The sequence below is a fragment of the Coregonus clupeaformis genome, chromosome 37 (genome assembly GCF_020615455.1).
Source record: "Coregonus clupeaformis isolate EN_2021a chromosome 37, ASM2061545v1, whole genome shotgun sequence".
Classification (NCBI taxonomy): Eukaryota; Metazoa; Chordata; class Actinopteri; order Salmoniformes; family Salmonidae; genus Coregonus; species Coregonus clupeaformis.
Genome location: NC_059228.1, coordinates 1,576,925 through 1,596,216, shown reverse-complemented (window position 1 = coordinate 1,596,216; position 19,292 = coordinate 1,576,925). Strand labels below are relative to the sequence as shown.

At 50.0% G+C, this 19,292-nt stretch overlaps 1 protein-coding gene across 1 annotated transcript in view; it reads left to right on the top strand.

The window, feature by feature from the left end:
- The window catches only part of LOC121553231 (cadherin-23-like), a 511,998-nt gene that overhangs the window by 408,085 nt on the left and 84,621 nt on the right, over nucleotides 1-19,292 (top strand). Inside the window, exons 10-12 of the mRNA XM_045211458.1 lie at nucleotides 6,607-6,719; nucleotides 9,120-9,308; nucleotides 13,547-13,556. Of these exons, the coding sequence (XP_045067393.1) occupies nucleotides 6,607-6,719; nucleotides 9,120-9,308; nucleotides 13,547-13,556 (312 nt within the window). The remainder of the gene's footprint in view (nucleotides 1-6,606; nucleotides 6,720-9,119; nucleotides 9,309-13,546; nucleotides 13,557-19,292) is intronic.

Below are 19,292 nucleotides of genomic sequence, written 5' to 3'. Positions count from 1 at the left end.
GCAGGTTACTGGTCCGGGTTTGAAGACGATCTGACAGGGCTTGGCTGAAAACCAGGGCTTGATATACTGGGAGAGGTAGTGGGGAAATGCAGTTCAGCTGGCAGAGTAATTAGAACAGAGTGAGGCAAGGTGAGGATGGTGAGTGGGAAATGCAGTGCAGCTGGCCAGGTAACAAGAGCAGAGCAGGGCAGGTGGAGCTAGTTAGGCTGAGTAGAGAGAGGGAGGTGAGCAGAGTGGAAGATAATTGAATGCAATTAATGTTGCTACCAGGGAGAGAGAGTGCTCATGACAGGACCCCCCTCCAAGGGACGGCCCCAGAAGTCCCAAGAACAACATCATGCCGGGAGGGTGGAGGGGAGCAGGCGGCGGGTCAGAACTCCTCCGAGCGGTCCGAGTGAATCTCCTCATCCTCAGAAGGAGCTGGAGGGTCACGGTCGGGGAGACAGGACAGGCACTGAGACAGGAGCAGGGCGGGCCGGACGGCTAGGAACCCCTCTTGGGACGGCCCCCTACGGATTGCAGGCTGATCAGGATGTAGTCGGTGGAAGTCAGTGATAAGGGTCCGGTCCACTATCCTCCTGGCCGGGATCCAGGTCCTCTCCTCTGGACCATATCCCTCCCAATCAACGAGGTACTGGAGACCCCTACCCCTTCGCCTAGAGCGGAGCAGCCGCCGGACGGTGAAGACAGGACCGCCATCTACGAGGCGCGGAGGAGGTGGCGCCGGAGCTGCAGGGACCAGGGGACTTTCATGGACCGGCTTGACCTTGGAGACGTGGAAGGTGGGGTGGACCCGCATGGAAGCGGGCAACTGAAGTCGGACCGCCGTTGGACTGATGACTTTCTGCACAGGAAAAGGACCAATGAAGCGAGGGGCCAGCTTTCGTGATACAACCCGCAGCGGCAGATCCCGGGCAGACAGCCAGACCTTCTGACCAACCCGGTAAGTAGGTGCTGGGGTCCTCCGTCGGTTGGCACCGACGGCGTAGCTGGTTCCAGACTTCAGGAGCACAGTGCGAGCCTGGGCCCAAGTGCGGCGGCAGCGGCGGGCATACGCAAGAGCAGACGGACAGGTGGCATCCGCCTCCTGGCTGGCAAACAGTGGAGGTTGATACCCGTAGACACACTGAAAGGGGGGAGAGCCCGGTGGAGGAACTGGTGAGTGAATTATGGGCATATTCCACCCAGAGCAGGTGTTGAGCCCAGGCCCGGGGATTTTGGGAAGCCACACACCTCAGTGCCTTCTCCAGCTCCTGGTTCATGCGTTCAGTCTGGCCGTTTGACTGCGGGTGGAATCCAGACGATAGGCTGGCGGTGGCCCCAAGGAGATGACAGAACTCCTTCCAAAAGGTTGCTGAGAATTGCGGGCCCCGGTCTGACACTATATCCTGGGGTAGGCCATGGATACGAAACACATGTTCCAGGACCACCTGGGAGGTCTCTTTAGCAGAGGGTAGTTTGGGAAGGGGGCACGAAGTGGGTCATCTTACTAAAGCGGTCAACAATGGTAAGGATGACTGTGTGTCCGTCAGAGGGCGGAAGGCCCGTAACAAAGTCCAGTGAAACGTGGGACCAGGGCCTCTTGGGTATGAGTAGGGGTTGCAGCAACCCAGCAGGAGGCTGGTTGGGAGTCTTGTTTCGGTTACAAGTGGGACAAGCTCGGATGAATTCTCGGACATCCCGTCTCATCCCCCGCCACCAGAACCGCTGGCGGACCAGATGAAGGGTGCGAGTGATGCCGGGATGACAGGCCAGACGGGATTCGTGCCCCCACTGAATCACAGGTGACCTGAGATTTGCTGGAACAAACAGACGGTTGGGGGCGCTGGTGCTTGGACCTGGCTGGTCCCGAAGAGCCTCCATGACCTGCTTCTCGATCTCCCAGGTGAGGGCCGCTACGACCAAGTGGCTGGGAAGAATGGGAGCTGTCATGGCGGTGGTCTCGTCCTTCTGAAACATCCGGGAAAGAGCATCAGGTTTGATGTTGCGAGATCCCGGGCGGTAGGAGAGCGTGAAATTGAAGCGCGTAAAGAACAGAGACCACCGCTGTTGACGGGAGTTCAGCCTCCTGGCTGTTTGGATATACTCCAGGTTCTTGTGGTCTGTCCACACTACGAATGGTTCCTTTGACCCCTCTAACCAGTGCCGCCATTCTTCAAGGGCGAGCTTGACAGCCAACAGCTCGCGGTTCCCAATGTCGTAGTTGCATTCGGCAGGGGGTTAGCCGACGGGAGTAGAAGGCACAGGGGTGCATCTTGCCATCCTCAGCTGCTCTTTGAGAAAGCACTGCACCCACTCCCACGTCCGAAGCATCTACCTCCACCACAAACTGCCTTGCTGCATCTGGCATCTGGAGGATGGGAGCAGAAGTGAAACATGTCTTGAGGATATTGAAGGCCTTATCAGCAGCTGATGTCCATTGGTACGGTTGTTTAGTGCTGGTTAGCGCCGTGAGGGGTGCAGCCACTGTGCTATAGTTTCTGATGAATCTCCTATAAAAGTTGGCAAAGCCCAGGAACTGTTGCAACTTCTTCCGAGACTCAGGAACTGGCCAGGAAGTGACAGCCGACACCTTCGTGAGATCCATCTGAATGCTGCCCTCGGTCACCACATACCCCAGGAATGAAACGGTCTTGGCATGGAACTCGCACTTCTCTGCCTTCACGAAAAGAGAGTTCTCCAGCAGGCGGCGCAGGACCAACCGGACGTGGTGCGTGTGTTCTGACAGAGTCTTTGAGAATATTAAAATATCGTCAAGGTACACAAATACGAACGTATTTAGCATGTCCCTGAGGATATCATTCACTAGGGCTTGAAAAACTGCTGGGGCATTGGTGAGGCCGAAGGGCATGACGAGATATTCATAGTGGCCGGTTGGTGTGTTGAACGCTGTCTTCCATTCGTCTCCCTCCCTCATCCGCACCAGATGGTAGGCATTGCGAAGGTCCAGCTTAGTGAATACAGTGGCTCCCTGCAGCAGTTCGAAGGCAGACGAAAGTAAGGGCAGTGGGTAGCGATTCATAACCGTGATGTCGTTCAGACCCCGGTAATCTATGCATGGACGAAGAGAACCGTCCTTCTTGCCGACAAAGAAGAATCCCGCTCCTGCGGGGGGAAGACGACGGTCTAATTATCCCGGAGGCAAGAGAGTCATTAATGTAGTCCTCCATGGCCTTTCTTTCCGGGGCTGACAGTGAATACAGACGACCCTTGGGAGGTGCTGTGCCAGGCAGGAGATCAATCGCGCAGTCATAGGGTCTGTGTGGGGGTAGAGATGTCGCCTTGGATTTGTTGAACACCTCTTTCAGGCTGTGGTAACAGGCCGGAACATTGGATATGTCGGAGGTAGCGCTAGATCCTTCCCGGTGAACGGGCAGGGTGGCCCCCCTTAAACAGGTCTGGTGACAACTCCTTCCCCACTCACGGACTGTTCCTGTCTCCCAGTCGATGTGGGGGTTGTGCTGACGGAGCCACGGGTATCCAAGAATGAGTGGTTGGCCAGGTGAGTGTAGGAGGTGAAACTGGATGGACTCCTGGTGGTTTCCTGACAGCAGGATTGTCACAGGGGCGGAGATATGAGTGACAGTGCCAAGATGATGCCCATCCAGGGCTCGTGCAGGAATGGGTTGTGTCAGTTGATGATGGTTCACGCCCAGTTGCTGTGCAAGCTCAGGGTCCATGATGTTTGCTTCGGCCCGGAATCCACAAGGGCGGCCAATGTATGAGTCTTGTCAGAAAGCTGAAGGCGGAGATGAAGCAGGGTCTTTCGGATGGAGGGAGACTGAAGGCTTGTTGAGCTCACCCGGATCTCCCCTACACCTGGTGAGCTGCGGCTTTTGCCGGACAAGTAGCGACACGGTGATTCTCGCCACCACAGTAGAGGCAAAGGTTGGAGCTTAGACGGCGCCGACGCTCCTCGGGAGTCAGAGAGGCACGGCCAATCTCCATGGGCTCAGGCTGATTGAGTTGGCTATGGGACTTGACAGGTAGGGGCTGGACAGAAGCGGTATCGACCCGAGTACGGATGGCAGGTTGACTGAGACGGCCCTTCTCCCTCCTCCGGGTCTGTATACGGCGGTCAATGCGAACGGCAAGGTCAATGGCGGCATCAAGCGTTGAGGGCGGGTCATGGGAAACAAGCTCGTCCTTGATATAGTCCGCCAGGCTATGGAGGAAGGCTTGCACCAGTGCCTCTGGGTTAAACGAGCTTTGACTGGCCAGGGTACGAAAGTCAATGGAGAAGTCTGCCACTGTCCGATTGCCCTGACGGATGGTGAGCAGAGCTTGTGACGCTCGGCTGTTGGCGAGCCTAGGTCAAAGACCTTTAACATCTCCTCCTCAAAGGCACTGAAGGAGGCACAGGCTGGGGTTTGCCGGTCGAATTCGCCGTTCCCCACAACCGAGCTCGACCGGTGAGATGTGTGATGACATACCCCACCTTGGCTCCCTCTGTTGAGAAAGTCCTGGGCTGTAGTGCAAACTGGATTCGGCAGCTGCTCAAGAATGGTCTTACTTGCTTCTGGTTGCCATCAAAACGTTCCGGGTTCCCAATCCTTGGTTCAGGAGCGTGGGGATCTGGTGGCAGCACTGCCGGGCCTGCAGCATTGGGACCTCCAGCGGAGGGATGAAGGAGTATCGGTGGTACAGGAACAAAAGGACCAGGGGGGTGCAGGTGGAGTAGCCGGGCTTGAGAGTAGTTGCAGGGCTTGGGCTAGCTGTTGTTGCTGCAGTTGGAACTGTTGTTGCTGCTGGTTGAATAGCTGGAGAAGGGAAGCGATGTCGCCAGCCATCCGATTTATGTCTCCCTCAGAGCGTTCCAGTCGCTGTAGGGCAGTCCTCTCTGGCTCTTCCTCCATCGTGGTCAGGGAGTGCGCTGGGTCCATGATGGTCAGATCGTTCTGTCACGAACAGAAGAGGACCCAAGAGCGCAAGTTCAAATTCAGAGTTCTTTATTCAAGGTTACAGGCGGGAAGAGGAGTCCCAGGGGTGTCAGGGGTCTTTCAGGGTCCTCCTGTGGGTACCTGTGCTCCGGGGTCACCAAATGTCCGGGGGTGTCCAGTCCAAGTGCTTAGTGTGTGTGTTCCCCAGTGATGGAGCGGCGTATCGGGCTGAGGGTGGTGAAACGTCTGGGCACGCTCATCTGGTGGTCGGAGACCTGGGGGAACACACACACACAACAGCAATATGAATGGCAGGCAGAAGTACAGATCAGGGCTGGGCAAATATCGTGGTGAGAGACAGAAGGCAGAAACGAGTTACCGGAGGGGCTGAAGATCGGAGAGTAGTCGAGGTCCAGAAGGCAGGTTGGGATAGACGGGGCAGTAGAACAAGGAGGCAGTCAAGAAAGGATCGGGTATCACAAACAGGAGTCAGAGCGCAGACAGGCAGGTTACTGGTCCGGGTTTGAAGACGATCTGACAGGGCTTGGCTGAAAACCAGGGCTTGATATACTGGGAGAGGTAGTGGGGAAATGCAGTTCAGCTGGCAGAGTAATTAGAACAGAGTGAGGCAAGGTGAGGATGGTGAGTGGGAAATGCAGTGCAGCTGGCCAGGTAACAAGAGCAGAGCAGGGCAGGTGGAGCTAGTTAGGCTGAGTAGAGAGAGGGAGGTGAGCAGAGTGGAAGATAATTGAATGCAATTAATGTTGCTACCAGGGAGAGAGAGTGCTCATGACACTAACGTTTGTATCACAACTAAAGTTGCATAAATAACTCTAAATTAAGCATATAGGATGACCTGTTACTTTATTAACCGCTCAACACAGAATAGCCACATGTGCTCCCTCAAACAGTTTGGTGGAAAATATCCTTTCTATTTTACTGAATTGAATTGTTCTTACTATAAAATGGGAATTATAAGCTAATCTTGCCTGCCAAATGAACTAGTGTTGCCCACAGCCATATGGCATAGCCAGATCAGGGCCTAACATAAGGAAGGCTCAGAATATGCTATTCTGTTTTTCTGAAATAGGCTTCATTTTCTTCATAATCATAATGTTTCTTTAGACCTGTCTAAAATAAATAATGGATTTATTGTGATGGTGTAGGCCAGGGGTACTTAGCTCTTACCCTATGAAGTCTGGAGCCTGCTGGTTTTATGTTCTACCTGATCATTAATTGCACACACCTGGTGTCACAGGTCTAAATTCATTACTAGAGGGTAACAATGAAAAAATGCAGTGGAACTGGCTTCGAGGTCCAGAATTGAGTTTTAAAGGTGTAGGCTATATTAAATGGATTTGTTAGACTTTTTAAAATGTAGACGTTCCAAAGGAGTGTAAGAAAGGAGATCAGTGGCTTGTAGGCTATGCGTATTAGACAGAGATGCTGAATGTGTTTATGTTAATTAATCGTCAATTACCATGAGACCGGCAGTTATTTCAATGACAATCACCTGCTGACAAAATGTCATGACCACCACTGACTCTCTCTCCCTTTCCTCTCTCATCTCTTCCCTCCTGTCTCTCTCACCCTCTATTTTTTTCTCCTCTCTCATCCTATTTTCTCTCCTCCTCCTCCTCTCTCCTCTCTCAACCTCTCATATCCCACCCCCCTTTTCCATCCTTTCCCTCTCTCCCCCTCTCCCCCTCTCCTCTCATCCCTCCAGGCAATACCAACAGTATCTTTGCTCTGGACTACATCAGTGGCTCTCTGACGGTGAATGGACAGCTGGACAGAGAGAACCCCCTCTACTCAGCTGGATTCACTCTCACCGTCAAGGTATGTCTGTCTGTCTGTCTGTCTGTCTGTGTTTGTGTTTAGGCCTGGGAGTGATGAGACCTAAACTGAACATATAGCTACACCCCCACTCTACATTCTCTTTAGTTGTAAACCCTCCCAGTCACATACAGTACGCACATTTTGAATTAAGATACCCTGTATGCTGGTACAGTATAGAATACATCATCAATACTTCATCCAAGGCATTGGGATGCGAGGTATAATCTTCCAGGTGTGCAGTTTCACACCCCACCCTAAGGCTTGTTATGACAGGGTCCTGCTGAGATTCTCATATTTAGAGAAGAGTTAGTCTTCCTTGGGAGCAACCTGGGAGGATAAAGGAAGATGAAGATGTTCTTAATGTTGTTAGAGTCCTGCCGGGCCAATGCTGTGGAAATTATTTGTTCCTCTCCTTCTCTCTCCCTCTTTCTGAGCCAGATGTAGATTCCCAATATCCCTCCACTGAGCCACTCATATAGTGGGAGTCTTTCCTTCTCACCCCTGGCCTCTTCATCTCCTTTCTTACAGTCCTCTGCTTCCTCTCCTCACCAAATGGTTCACACAGATTGGGAGAGGGGGCATGAAATGAATTTCAGTGTGGCAACGGGGGAGGGGAAAGAGGTGTAGGGATTTGTGCTAAAAGGCCAGTTTTCTCAGAGTGAATGTTGATGACTGCTTTCTACCAGAACCTTTAGTCTGCTTTAGACACACAAATAGGTGTGTATGTGTGTGAGTTGTAAGTTGAGTGTGTACACTCTTAGAAAGAAAGGTGCCACCTAAATCCATAAAGGGTTCTTCAGCTTATCCCTGTAGAATTACACTTTACATGGTTCCAGGTAGAAACTTTTCATTCAACAGCGAAACCTTTAGAAACCTTTTTCTATGAGCATTGGTATAATAATGCAAACAGGGAATTCCATCACATCTTCTTTGATAATATACCCTTCCAACCTCAATCTTTATTATTTATTGAAATCAACCATTACAGCAAACTAGGAGTAAATTCAGACCAAAAAATAATAATAATATATATATATATATATATATATATATATATATATATATATATATATATATATATATATATATATATATATATATATTTATAATATGTAGATTGTCCTTCCCTCTCGCTCTCTGACTGCACTTCTTTGGTGGCTTTATTGATTCTGAGTACTGTAGTAATCAAACTATTTTCTCAACTTTAGTCCAGCTTAGATAGTGGCTGCGTCCCAAAGGGCACCCTATTCTCTTTATAGTGCATTACTTTTGACCAGGGCCCATAGAGCACTATAAGGAATAGGGTGCCATTTGGGATATAGTCCGTTTTGAGTGTTGGAGCTCAGCATTCAACACCACAGTCCCCTCCAAGCTCATCACCATGCTCAGGACCCTGGGACTGAACACCTATTTTTTTTTTTTTTTTTTTTTTGGTCATTTAATAGACGCTCTTATCCAGAGCGACTTACAGTTAGTGAACACATTTATTTATTTAATACTGGCCCCCCGTGGGAATCGAACCCACAACCCTGGCGTTGCAAACACCATGCTCTATCAACTGAGCTACATCCCTGCCGGCCATTCCCTCCCCTACCCTGGACGACGCTGGGCCAATTGTGCGCCGCCCCATGGGTCTCCCGGTCGCGGCCGGCTGCGACAGAGCCTGGATTCGAACCAGGATCTCTAGTGGCACATGTTTAGACCACTGCGCCAATGTATTTCTCGTGACACTATTTCTATTTCTTGGAAGAGGATGTCATACGCTGCTAAGTGACACAAAACCCTGATTACCCACAAGGCACCACTTTTGTCCTAACCTTTCCTATTGCCTGCGACATCGCTCCGTCACTTCTTCAATAAAAGAACAACTTTCTATTTCCCCTCTCTCGCCTCTTTTCATCTCCCCGCTCCTCCCATCATCGACAGAGAGAGCAAAAGAAAGAGAGAAGAAAAAAAAGGAGAGAGGGAGAGCGTAATGGGACTATTTTCTCTTAAATCTCATTGTGTGTGTGATGCATCTCTACGGTGAACCCTTCGCGCCTCCACTTAGAGATGCTTTCTATGATTGCTTTTTGTCCCCCCGCTTGATCCAATAAAGGTACAGCTGTAAATACCTGGAGGAGATTGGCTACATCCCAAATGGGACCCTATCTCTATATAGAGCCTTATGGGTCCAGGTCAAAAGTAGTACACTATGTAGGGAATAGGGTGCCATTTGGATGCATGCATTGAGTGCTTACTGCTTTCACTCCACTATAACAATTTCAGCTCCAATATGACACATCTCTCTCGCTTTCTCTGTACTTATTCGCCTGTCTTCTCTGCCCGTCCTTCTCCTATACTCCCCCTGTCTCTCTCTCTCTCCCTCTCCCCCTTTTCTCTCCTGCATTCCTCCCTCAGGGCACAGAGTTAAACGATGACCGTACCCCGTCAGATGCCTCGGTGATGACCACCTTCACCATCCTGCTGATTGACAAGAACGACAATGCGCCCAAGTTGAACAGCTCCGAGTACCGTGTGCACATCACCGAGCTGGCCCAGGTGGGCTTCGCCCTGCCCCTCTTCATCCAGGCTGAGGACAAGGATGAGGTGGGTTACCATCACCACTCATACATGCCTGTAACAATAAATGGTAACAAATGGTAATAAACCGTAACACTTTATTTGACAGCGTCTTCACTTTCTCAAAATTCCCAAGTTTTCCAAAAATCACTGTTGGAAGATTCCTGGGATCAGGACAGAATAAGCAGGAAATCCGGGATCCTCCAACCAGGATTTCTGGAAAACCTGATAATTTTGGGAACTTTAATGGAATCTTGCAATCCTAGATGTTGCATTGGCTCAGTACAGCAGGATAGATTCAGATATAGTGTGCTTTAGCAGTAGTGAGCAGTGGCAGAGGAGACATTGTGCTGTGCTGAGTGAGTGTGTCAGCCCAGTGGGAAAGCAGCCCTGTTCAACAGCATCCTCTTTAGTTTTCCATCATGTGTCCGCCACTTCCCATTAGCTGTATCTAACAACCCACCGCCCTGACACACACACAGACACATGCACTCATAAACAGACACAAACACACACACACACACACACACACACACACGCTCGGTCACTCACAGCAGCCCGAGACCAGGAGCCCCATTTGACTCGACTACAATTTAATTTGCTTTGGAAGATATGGGAGAGAGCATCAAATTATACCTAACGAGGAAAATCAATCACCACAGGTTGAGATAAGCCGAAAGCTAGTCAACTCTGATTGATTCCAGCACCACAGCCGCCAGGATGAAATTTGACAGTTAACTGCAAGTCAAGCGGAGAGAGAAGGAGGGAGAGAAGGAGGAGAAGAGGGAGGTAGAGGGGTTGGGAAAGAGGGAAGAAGGTGTGGAGAAAGTAGCATAACTAATGGAGTACTGGCAGGAAGTGAATAGGCAGTCATACAGACAGAGAGACAGAAGCTGAGAGAGAGTCAGAGTGAGAGGTGGAGGGAGGGAATAAGAGAGAGAGAAAGGGATGAGGATAGGGAGAGAGAGGCTGAGGGATAGATAGAAAGACAGAGAGAGTTAGACAGTGAGAGGCAGAGAGACAGAGAGAGTTAGACAGTGAGAGGCAGAGAGAGAGTGAAAGAGATGCAGAGAGAGACAGAGAGAAACAGAGTAAGTGTCTGACAGAGAGTGGCATATTTAGCAGCAGGTTTGTTTATTCATGCGCGGAGTGTGTTTGCTCTTGTCGGCATGGCGATGGATAGGAATGCTGTTCCTCGAGAGCTCTTCCACCAGGTGACGGGCACACCTGGCAGATGATAAGAGGGTTGCTCTCTCGGACTGCGCCCGGTCCCCTGTTCAACCCTCTGCCCCCAGAGTCTGTCGGAGTGTCAGAGTGTGTGTGTGTGTGTGCAGAAGTTGGCAGTGGAAATATTATAAAAAATAACACATGTGCATGGCATTTTAAAAAGAAATACAGAATGTTGCCATCCGACTCTCCTCAATTCCTCCCAGGCAAAAGCATGCCTCAATCAGAATGCAGCCCCAACTGGGCCATCCCATAAGCAACCTCTGCTCTCTTTTCAACCCTTAACTCAACTCCCTGCCTGTCCATCACTAGTGCTGAGTACCTAATGGCACCCTAGTCCCTATATAGTGCACTACTTTTGACTTGGGCCCGTACACTCTCAGAAAAAATTTGTGCTATACTGAACAAAAATATAAAACGCAACATGCAACAATTTCAAAGATTTTACTGAGTTACAGTTCATATAAGGACATCAGTCAAGTGAAATAATTAGGCCGTAATCTATGGATTTCACATGACTGGGCAGGGGTGCAGCCATGGGTGGGCCTGGGAGGGTGGTTGTGAGGCCGGTTGGACTGCCAAATTCTCTAAAACGAGATTGGAGGCATCTTACGGTAGAGAAATTAACATTCAATTATCTGGCAATAGCTCTGGTGGACATTCCTGCGGCCAGCATGCCAATTGCACACTCCCTCAAAACTTGAGACATCTGTGGCATTGTGTTCTGTGACAAAACAGCACATTTTATAGTGGCCTTTCATTGTCCCCAGCACAAGGTGCACCTGTGTAATAATCATGCTGTTTAATCAGCTTATTGATATGCCACACCTGTCAGGTTGATGGATTATCTTGGCAAAGGAGAAATGCTCACTAACAGGGATATAAACAAATTTGTGCACAAAATCTGAGAGAAATAAACTTGTTGTGCATATGGAACATTTCTGGGAGTTTTTATTTCAGCTCATGAAACATGGGACTAACACTTTACATGTTACGGTTATATTTTTGTTCAGTGTAGAACCTTCTGTCTCTGTAGGAAAACTCTCTGAAAAAAGGTCTGATAAAACCCTTTTTGGTAAGTAAGCACCCTTTTAAGAGTTCTATTTGGAACCAGAGGTTCTATGTGGAATCAAAAAGGGTTCTATATTATCTGAAAATAGTTATATCTGGAACCTTTTGCAAGATGTTCCCCAATGATGGAAGTGAAAACATTTGGGAACCACTGATTTAGCAGATGCTTTTATCCAGGGCGACTTAAGTTAGTGCATTCAACGAAGGTAGCTAAACAACCACATGTAAAAAGTAAAAAGTAAAATGTTTCTGTAACCGTTACTAAGAATGTTGATGTAGTTTAGTGGTCTGCAGGTTGGTTGACATTGCGGAGTGCACTGCCAGTTTTGAAACTGCCGAAAATGTTCACACATGAGTAAGAGACAGATGGGAGCATAATGTTCCCTACTGAAATCTCTATTTTATTCTTGCTAGGGTTAGGGTTGTTTAGTTCATGTATATATTAGTGATGGGAAACAGAGGGTTTCTGAAGCCTTTGGGGCTTTCTGTCACGAGTTACAAAGCCAGAACCCAGACGCAGACCAGGACAAGGTAAGTTGAAACGAAGGTGAGTGTTTATTTACAAGTTCAAGAGTGATGCTGAATAATCCAGGGAACAGAGCGGGTGGCGTTGATTAGTTGTTGGGGGTGCAGTGGTTGATCCAATCATGGCTCGGCAGCCGCCGACCACCAGGCAGAGGTTGGATGAAGGTTCCGGACGAGTGACTGCAGATGGAACAAAACGGAGGTAAGTAAACAACAAATCAACAAGGTGCAAAACAACAAAACTAACGCTAGAAGCTCTACGACTGATACTCTGGTAAACCTACTGTTCATGGCTAACGATCCGGCAGGGAATGGATGTTAGGCCAGAGCCTAAGAAGGGTGATGATCAGGACCAGGTGTGCAGATTGCTGATGGGATGCAGGTGCGGAAATCAAGAGAGCTCCCCGGAGCGTTCCAGAACCCTCGGGAAACTGGAGATTACGAGCAGAAAAACTAGTCCACAGACAGGACCCGACTCAGACTGCCGGGATCGTTACAGTACCCCCCCTCCGACGAACGCCACCGGGCGGACTCCCCGGAGCGCCAGGATGGAGGCGGTAGAAGTCACGGATGAGGTCAGCATCTAGGATCTGTCGCCGCGGAATCCAACTCCTCTCCTCAGGACCATGCCCCTCCCAGTCCACGAGATACTGGAAACCCCGGCCCCGCCGTCTGGAATCCATGATGCGTCGCACCGTGTAGGCAGGACCACCTCCGATCATCCGAGGAGGAGGAGGAGGAGGCGGAGGAGGCAACAGAGGACTGAGGAAAACAGGCTTGAGGCAGGAGACATGAAAGGTGGGATGGACTCTGAGCGTCCTCGGGAGTTTGAGTCGAACTGCCACCGGATTGATCACCTTCTCCACCACAAACGGACCAATGAACTTCGGTAACAACTTCCTAGACTCAGTCCGTAAAGGGAGATCCCGTGTGGCCAACCAGACCCTATCTCCGATGGTATAGGTGGGAGCGGGGATCCGGCGACGATTCGCCTGGAGCTGATACCGGTCCGAAACTCTAAGGAGTGCCTTTCTGGCCCGATGCCAGGTCCGGTGGCAACGACGAATATGGGCCTGAACAGAAGGCACTGAGAGCTCCTTCTCCTGAGAAGGGAACAAGGGAGGTTGGTAGCCATACAGGCACTGGAAGGGAGACATCCCAGTGGCAGATGTAGGGAGAGTATTGTGGGCATACTCAACCCAAGGCAACTGAGAGACCCAGGAGGTGGGGTTGGAAGAGGCCAGGCAGCGTAGCGTGGATTCCATTTTCTGGTTGGCTCTCTCCGCCTGACCATTAGATTGGGGGTGAAAACCAGATGTGAGACTGACTGTAGCTCCAATGGCCAAACAGAAGGACTTCCAGACAGCAGAGGTAAACTGAGGGCCACGGTCGGAAACGATATCACTGGGCAAACCGTGGACCCTGAAAACCTCCCTAACCAGGATCTCGGACGTCTCCGAGGCAGAGGGAAGCTTGGCAATTGGCACAAAGTGGGCGAACTTGCTGAATCTGTCCACGATAGTCAGAACGACCGTGTTCCCCTCAGAAGCGGGCAACCCAGTGACAAAGTCCAGGGGCCAGATGCGACCATGGTCGCCGGGGAATAGGAAGGGGGTGAAGTAGTCCAGAGCTGGGCCGATTGGTACTCTTATTCTGCGCACACACTGGACAGGCAGCAACATAACCCCGAGTATCCTCGGCCATGGCAGGCCACCAAAAACGTCTGCGAAGAAGCGCCATCGTCCGAGCCACGCCAGGGTGACAAGCCATCTTGCTGGCGTGGGACCATTTGAGGACCGCAGGACGAACCGACTCAGGCACAAACAACCGACCGGGTGGACCGTTACCGGGACCGGGCTGCGTCCGAAGGGGCCGCCATCACCTCCTCCTCAATCTTCCACCTAACAGCTCCCACGACGCAGTTCCGGGGGAGAATTGTCTCGGTCTTGGACCCACTCTCCTCCGTCTTGGAGAACATCCGAGACAAGGCGTCCGCCTTGCCGTTCTTAGATCCAGGTCGGAACGTCAGGGAAAAAATTGAATCGTCCGAAAAACAACGACCACCTGGCCTGACGGGAGTTGAGACGTCTAGCCGATTGCACGTAAGCAAGATTCTTGTGGTCAGTCCAGACAATAAACGGTTGCTCCGCCCCTCCAACCAGTGGCGCCACTCCTCCAAGGCAAGTTTCACCGCGAGAAGCTCCCGGTTACCCACATCGTAATTCCTCTCCGCAGGCGAAAGGCGACGAGAGTAGTAGGCGCAGGGATGGAGTTTACTGTCCGTGGAGCATCGCTGCGACAGGATGGCACCAACTCCCACATCAGACGCGTCCACTTCAACGACGAACTGACGGGCCGTGTCCGGTTGAGAGAGAATCGGTGCGTTGGTGAATCGCCTCTTCAAATCCAGAAACGCTCGATCCGCCTCCGGATTCCACTTGAAGCTCCTGATACTGGAAGTCAAGGCAGTTAACGGAGCGGCCACACGGCTGTAATCCCGGATGAATCTGCGGTAGAAATTCGCAAACCCCAAAAATCTCTGGAGCTGCAATCTCGTACCGGGCTGGGCCCATTCCAGAACCGCTCTAACCTTCTCCTGGTCCATCCTAATCTCTCCCCTGGAGATGATGTACCCGAGAAAGGATGTCGTGTGGGCGTGAAACTCGCACTTCTCGGCCTTCACGAACAGGCGATTCTCCAACAATCGCTGCAGAACCTGCCGGACATGCTGGACGTGGTCGGAAGGTTCCTTCGAGAAGATCAGAATGTCATCCAGATAAACAAACACAAAGAGACCGATCATATCTCTCAGGACGTCGTTCACCATACTCTGGAATACCGCTGGAGCATTGGTCAGTCCAAACGGCATCACCTGATACTCGAAGTGACCCATCGGTGTATTGAAACCCGTCAACCACTCGTCTCCCTCTCTGATCCGGACCATGTGATACGCATTGCGTAGGTCTAGCTTGGTGAACACCGTAGCACCCTGTAAGGAGTCGAAGGCAGAACTCATCAAGGGCAGGGGATACTTGTTCTTGACCGTGATGTCATTCAACCCCCGATAATCAATACACGGTCGAAGAGAGCCATCCTTCTTACCCACAAAGAAGAATCCTGCCCCCAGGGGTGATGACGAGGACGAACGAGACCAGCAGCTAGGGACTCCTTGATGTAGGTCTCCAAAGCCTCACGTTCAGGGCGGGAGATACTGTATAACCTTCCCTTGGGGTAGACAGCTCCAGGGAACAGGTTGATGGCACAATCATATGGTCGGGTGGGGAGGGGAGTGACAGAGCCCTCTGCTTACTGAACACTTCCCCCAAATCGTGATATGTCTCGGGAACCAGGGACAAATCTGGGGGGTTTAGCCTCAATCACCTGACTGGGAACCGAATGGGGACAGGCAGTCTTGAGACAGTTAGCATGACAATCAAGGCTCCAACTCGTTACCTTGCCCGTCACCCAATCGAACGTGGGATTGTGTTCCTTCAGCCAGGGGTATCCAAGGACCAGAGGAACATGGGAAGACGGCAGAATGAAGAATGAAATCATCTCCGAATGATTCCCCGACAACAGCATCTTAACCGGTTCAGTCCTCATCGTGATACGTGCCAGCCTACTGCCGTTCAGAGTGGTCGCCTTAATGGCTTCCGGCAATTGCTCCTTGGAAAGCCCCAGCTGTTCCACCAACTCGGCATCAAGAAAGCTTCCATCGGCACCTGAATCGATAAAAGCGTTAATCGCTAAGCTCTGATTCCTGTTCACAAGGGTAGCCGGGAAACGGGGTCTGACAGAGGTATTGAGAGGTCGAAACTGGCTCGCTAAAAGTCCTCCCAACTTTAGCGAGCCGCGCAGTTTGACGACCGCCGGGAACAGGTGGCGAGGTAATGTCCCGAACCACCACAGTAGAGGCAACAGTTAGTCCTACGTCTGAGTTGGCGTTCCTCCTTGGTTAACCCGTGCCGCCCTACTTGCATTGGTTCCGAATCGGGAGACAGGACCTCTCCACTAATCCTGTGTGGTGGACGATGATCGACGTATTCTGGTCCAATCCCGACCCGACTGGAACCTGAGAAGCTGATCGATTGGACGGACCCCATTGCTTCTCCCTCCTTCGCTCTCGGACTCGATTATCCACCCGAATAGACAAGGCTACCAAGCTGTCCAGGTCACTAGGCTCCGGATAGGAGATCAACTCATCCTTGAGCTGCTCCGACAGACCCTGGTAGAAGGCCGCTTGCAGAGACTCCTCATTCCACCCACTCTCCACAGCCAACGTCTTGAACTCGATCACGAAGTCGGCCACGCTGCGAGTTCCTTGGTGAAGCGAAAACAGGCGCCTAGCTGCGTCCCTCCCTCGGACGGAATGGTCGAAAAGCTTCCTCAGCTCGGCCGTGAACCCCGGGTATGAAGCCATGCAGGGGTCTTGTCGTTCCCAAACGGCTGAAGCCCACTCCAGCGCTCGACCACGCAGCAACTCAATCACAAAGGCTATCCTAGCCTTGTCTGTGGCATAAGAGTAGGGCTGTAGATCGAACACTAACCCACACTGCATAAGGAAAGAACGGCATCTTCCCAGCTCCCCCTCATATTTATCCGGCGTCGGAACCTTGGGCTCACGGAAGGACACCGCTCCAGACGCGGCAGGCGAGATGGGTGAAACCGGTAGTGGATCCTCCACCGGAAACTCGCGCTGGTTCTGGACCTCCGTCAGACCGGGTAGAAAGGTTCCGAACTGCCAACGCGATCTCCTGTAGCTCCGTGCTATGATGGCCCAACATCTTCTCCTGATGGGTAATGGCATGGCGAACAGAGTCCAGGTCCGCTGGGTTCATTACTGGCCGGATCGTTCTGTCACGAGTTACAAAGCCAGAACCCAGAAGCAGACCAGGACAAGGTAAGTTGAAACGAAGGTGAGTGTTTATTTACAAGTTCAAGAGTGATGCTGAATAATCCAGGGAACAGAGCGGGTGGCGTTGATTAGTTGTTGGGGGTGCAGTGGTTGATCCAATCATGGCTCGGCAGCCGCCGACCACCAGGCAGAGGTTGGATGAAGGTTCCGGACGAGTGACTGCAGATGGAACAAAACGGAGGTAAGTAAACAACAAATCAACAAGGTGCAAAACAACAAAACTAACGCTAGAAGCTCTACGACTGATACTCTGGTAAACCTACTGTTCATGGCTAACGATCCGGCAGGGAATGGATGTTAGGCCAGAGCCTAAGAAGGGAGATGATCAGGACCAGGTGTGCAGATTGCTGATGGGATGCAGGTGCGGAAATCAAGAGAGCTCCCCGGAGCGTTCCAGAACCCTCGGGAAACTGGAGATTACGAGCAGAAAAACTAGTCCACAGACAGGACCCGACTCAGACTGCCGGGATCGTTACACTTTCACCAAATTGTGTCGAAAAAAAGTTAATTCCTCTGAGCTTTTAACACAATGCACACTAGTCATGTGGATGGATTATCTTGGCAAAGGATAAATGCTCACTAACAGGAATGTAAACACATTTGTGTACAAAATTTGAGAGAAATACGATTTTTGTGCGTATGAAAAAATTCTGGGATCTTTTATTTCAGCTCATAAAACATGGAACCAACAGTTTACAAGTTGTGTTTATATTTTTGTTCAGTGTAGTTAGTATGTGGCTTTGCTAAATAAATAAAAATATTTGAACAACAATTTGAAGATAGTGTGTTTCACAGAACATAATTTTCCAATCTTAGTCAGGATTCGATCCTGTGCCTATAGTGTCTGATTGTTACCAAATCCTCAACTCTACCTGCTGAGCTACCATTCAGGTACGGAAGCCCTGAAGCCCAAAAGATAATAAAAAAAAAACTATTGGAATTATCTCATTTGATGACTTAGTATCTTGTTCGAACGACTTAGTATCTCGTTTGAAAGACTTAGGAAAACAAATGTGTTAATCTTTTTTGCATCTCTCCCTCGATCCTGACCGTAGGGATGGTGCCAGGTTTCCTCCAGAAGTGACACTTGGCATTCAGGCCAAAGAGTTTAATCTTGGTTTCATCAGACCAGATCATCTTTTTTCTCGTGGTCTGAGAGTCCTTTAGGTGCCTTTTGGCAAACTCCAAGCTGGCTGTCATGTGCCTTTTACTGAGGAGTGGCATCCGTCTGGCCTCTCTACCATAACGGTGACGTGCCGCAGAGATGGTTGTCCTTCTGGAAGGTTCTCCCATCTCCACAGAGGAACACTGAAGTTCTGTCAGAGTGACCATCGGGTTCTTGACCAAGGCCTATCTCCCCCGATTGCTCAGTTTGGCCAGGCGGCCAGCTCTTGGAAGAGTCTTGGTGGTTCCAAACTTCTTCCATGTAAGAATGATGGAGGCCACTGTGTTCTTGGGGACATTCAATGCTGCATAAATGTTTTGGTACCCTTCCCCAGATCTGTGCCTCGACACAATCCTGTCTCGGAGCTCTACGGACAATTCCTTCAACCTCATGGGTTGGTTCTTGCTCTGACATGCACTGTCAACTGTTGGACCTTATATAGACAGGTGTGTGCCTTTACAAATCATGTCCAATCAATTTAATTTACCACAGTTGGACTCCAATCAAGTTGTAGAAACATCTCAAGGATGATCAATGGAAACAGGATGCACCTGAGCTCAATTTCGAGTCTCATAGCAAAGAGTCTGAATATTTATGTAAATAAGGTATTTCTGTTTTTAACTTTTAATACATTTGCTAAAATGTCTAAAAACCTGTTTTCGCTTTGACGTTATGGAGTATTGTGTGTAGATTGATGAGGAAAAACATTTATTTAATCCATTTGAGAATCAGGCTGTAACATAACTAAATGTGGAAAAAGTCAAGGGGTCTGAATACTTTCCGAATGCACTGTATATAGTCCACTTAACTTGATAGTAAGTTAGATTAACTTTTAAAATGAATGGTAGTTATCTCTACTAAAACTTACATTAATTCAATTATAAATAGTAGGTTATTCTGACAAACTGTGAAGTACACTTGACTTTTTTTATTTGTCAAAGTAAATTGTGTTAATTATGATAACTCTACATTTAAAGTTGACATAAGTAAGTTGATATTGATTCAACTAGGAATAGTAAGTTATACTGACAAATGGTGAAGTTAAACTATATTTTATTAGTCAAAGTACATTTGGTGTAAGTTAGTATAGCTTTAAATAGGCTGCGCA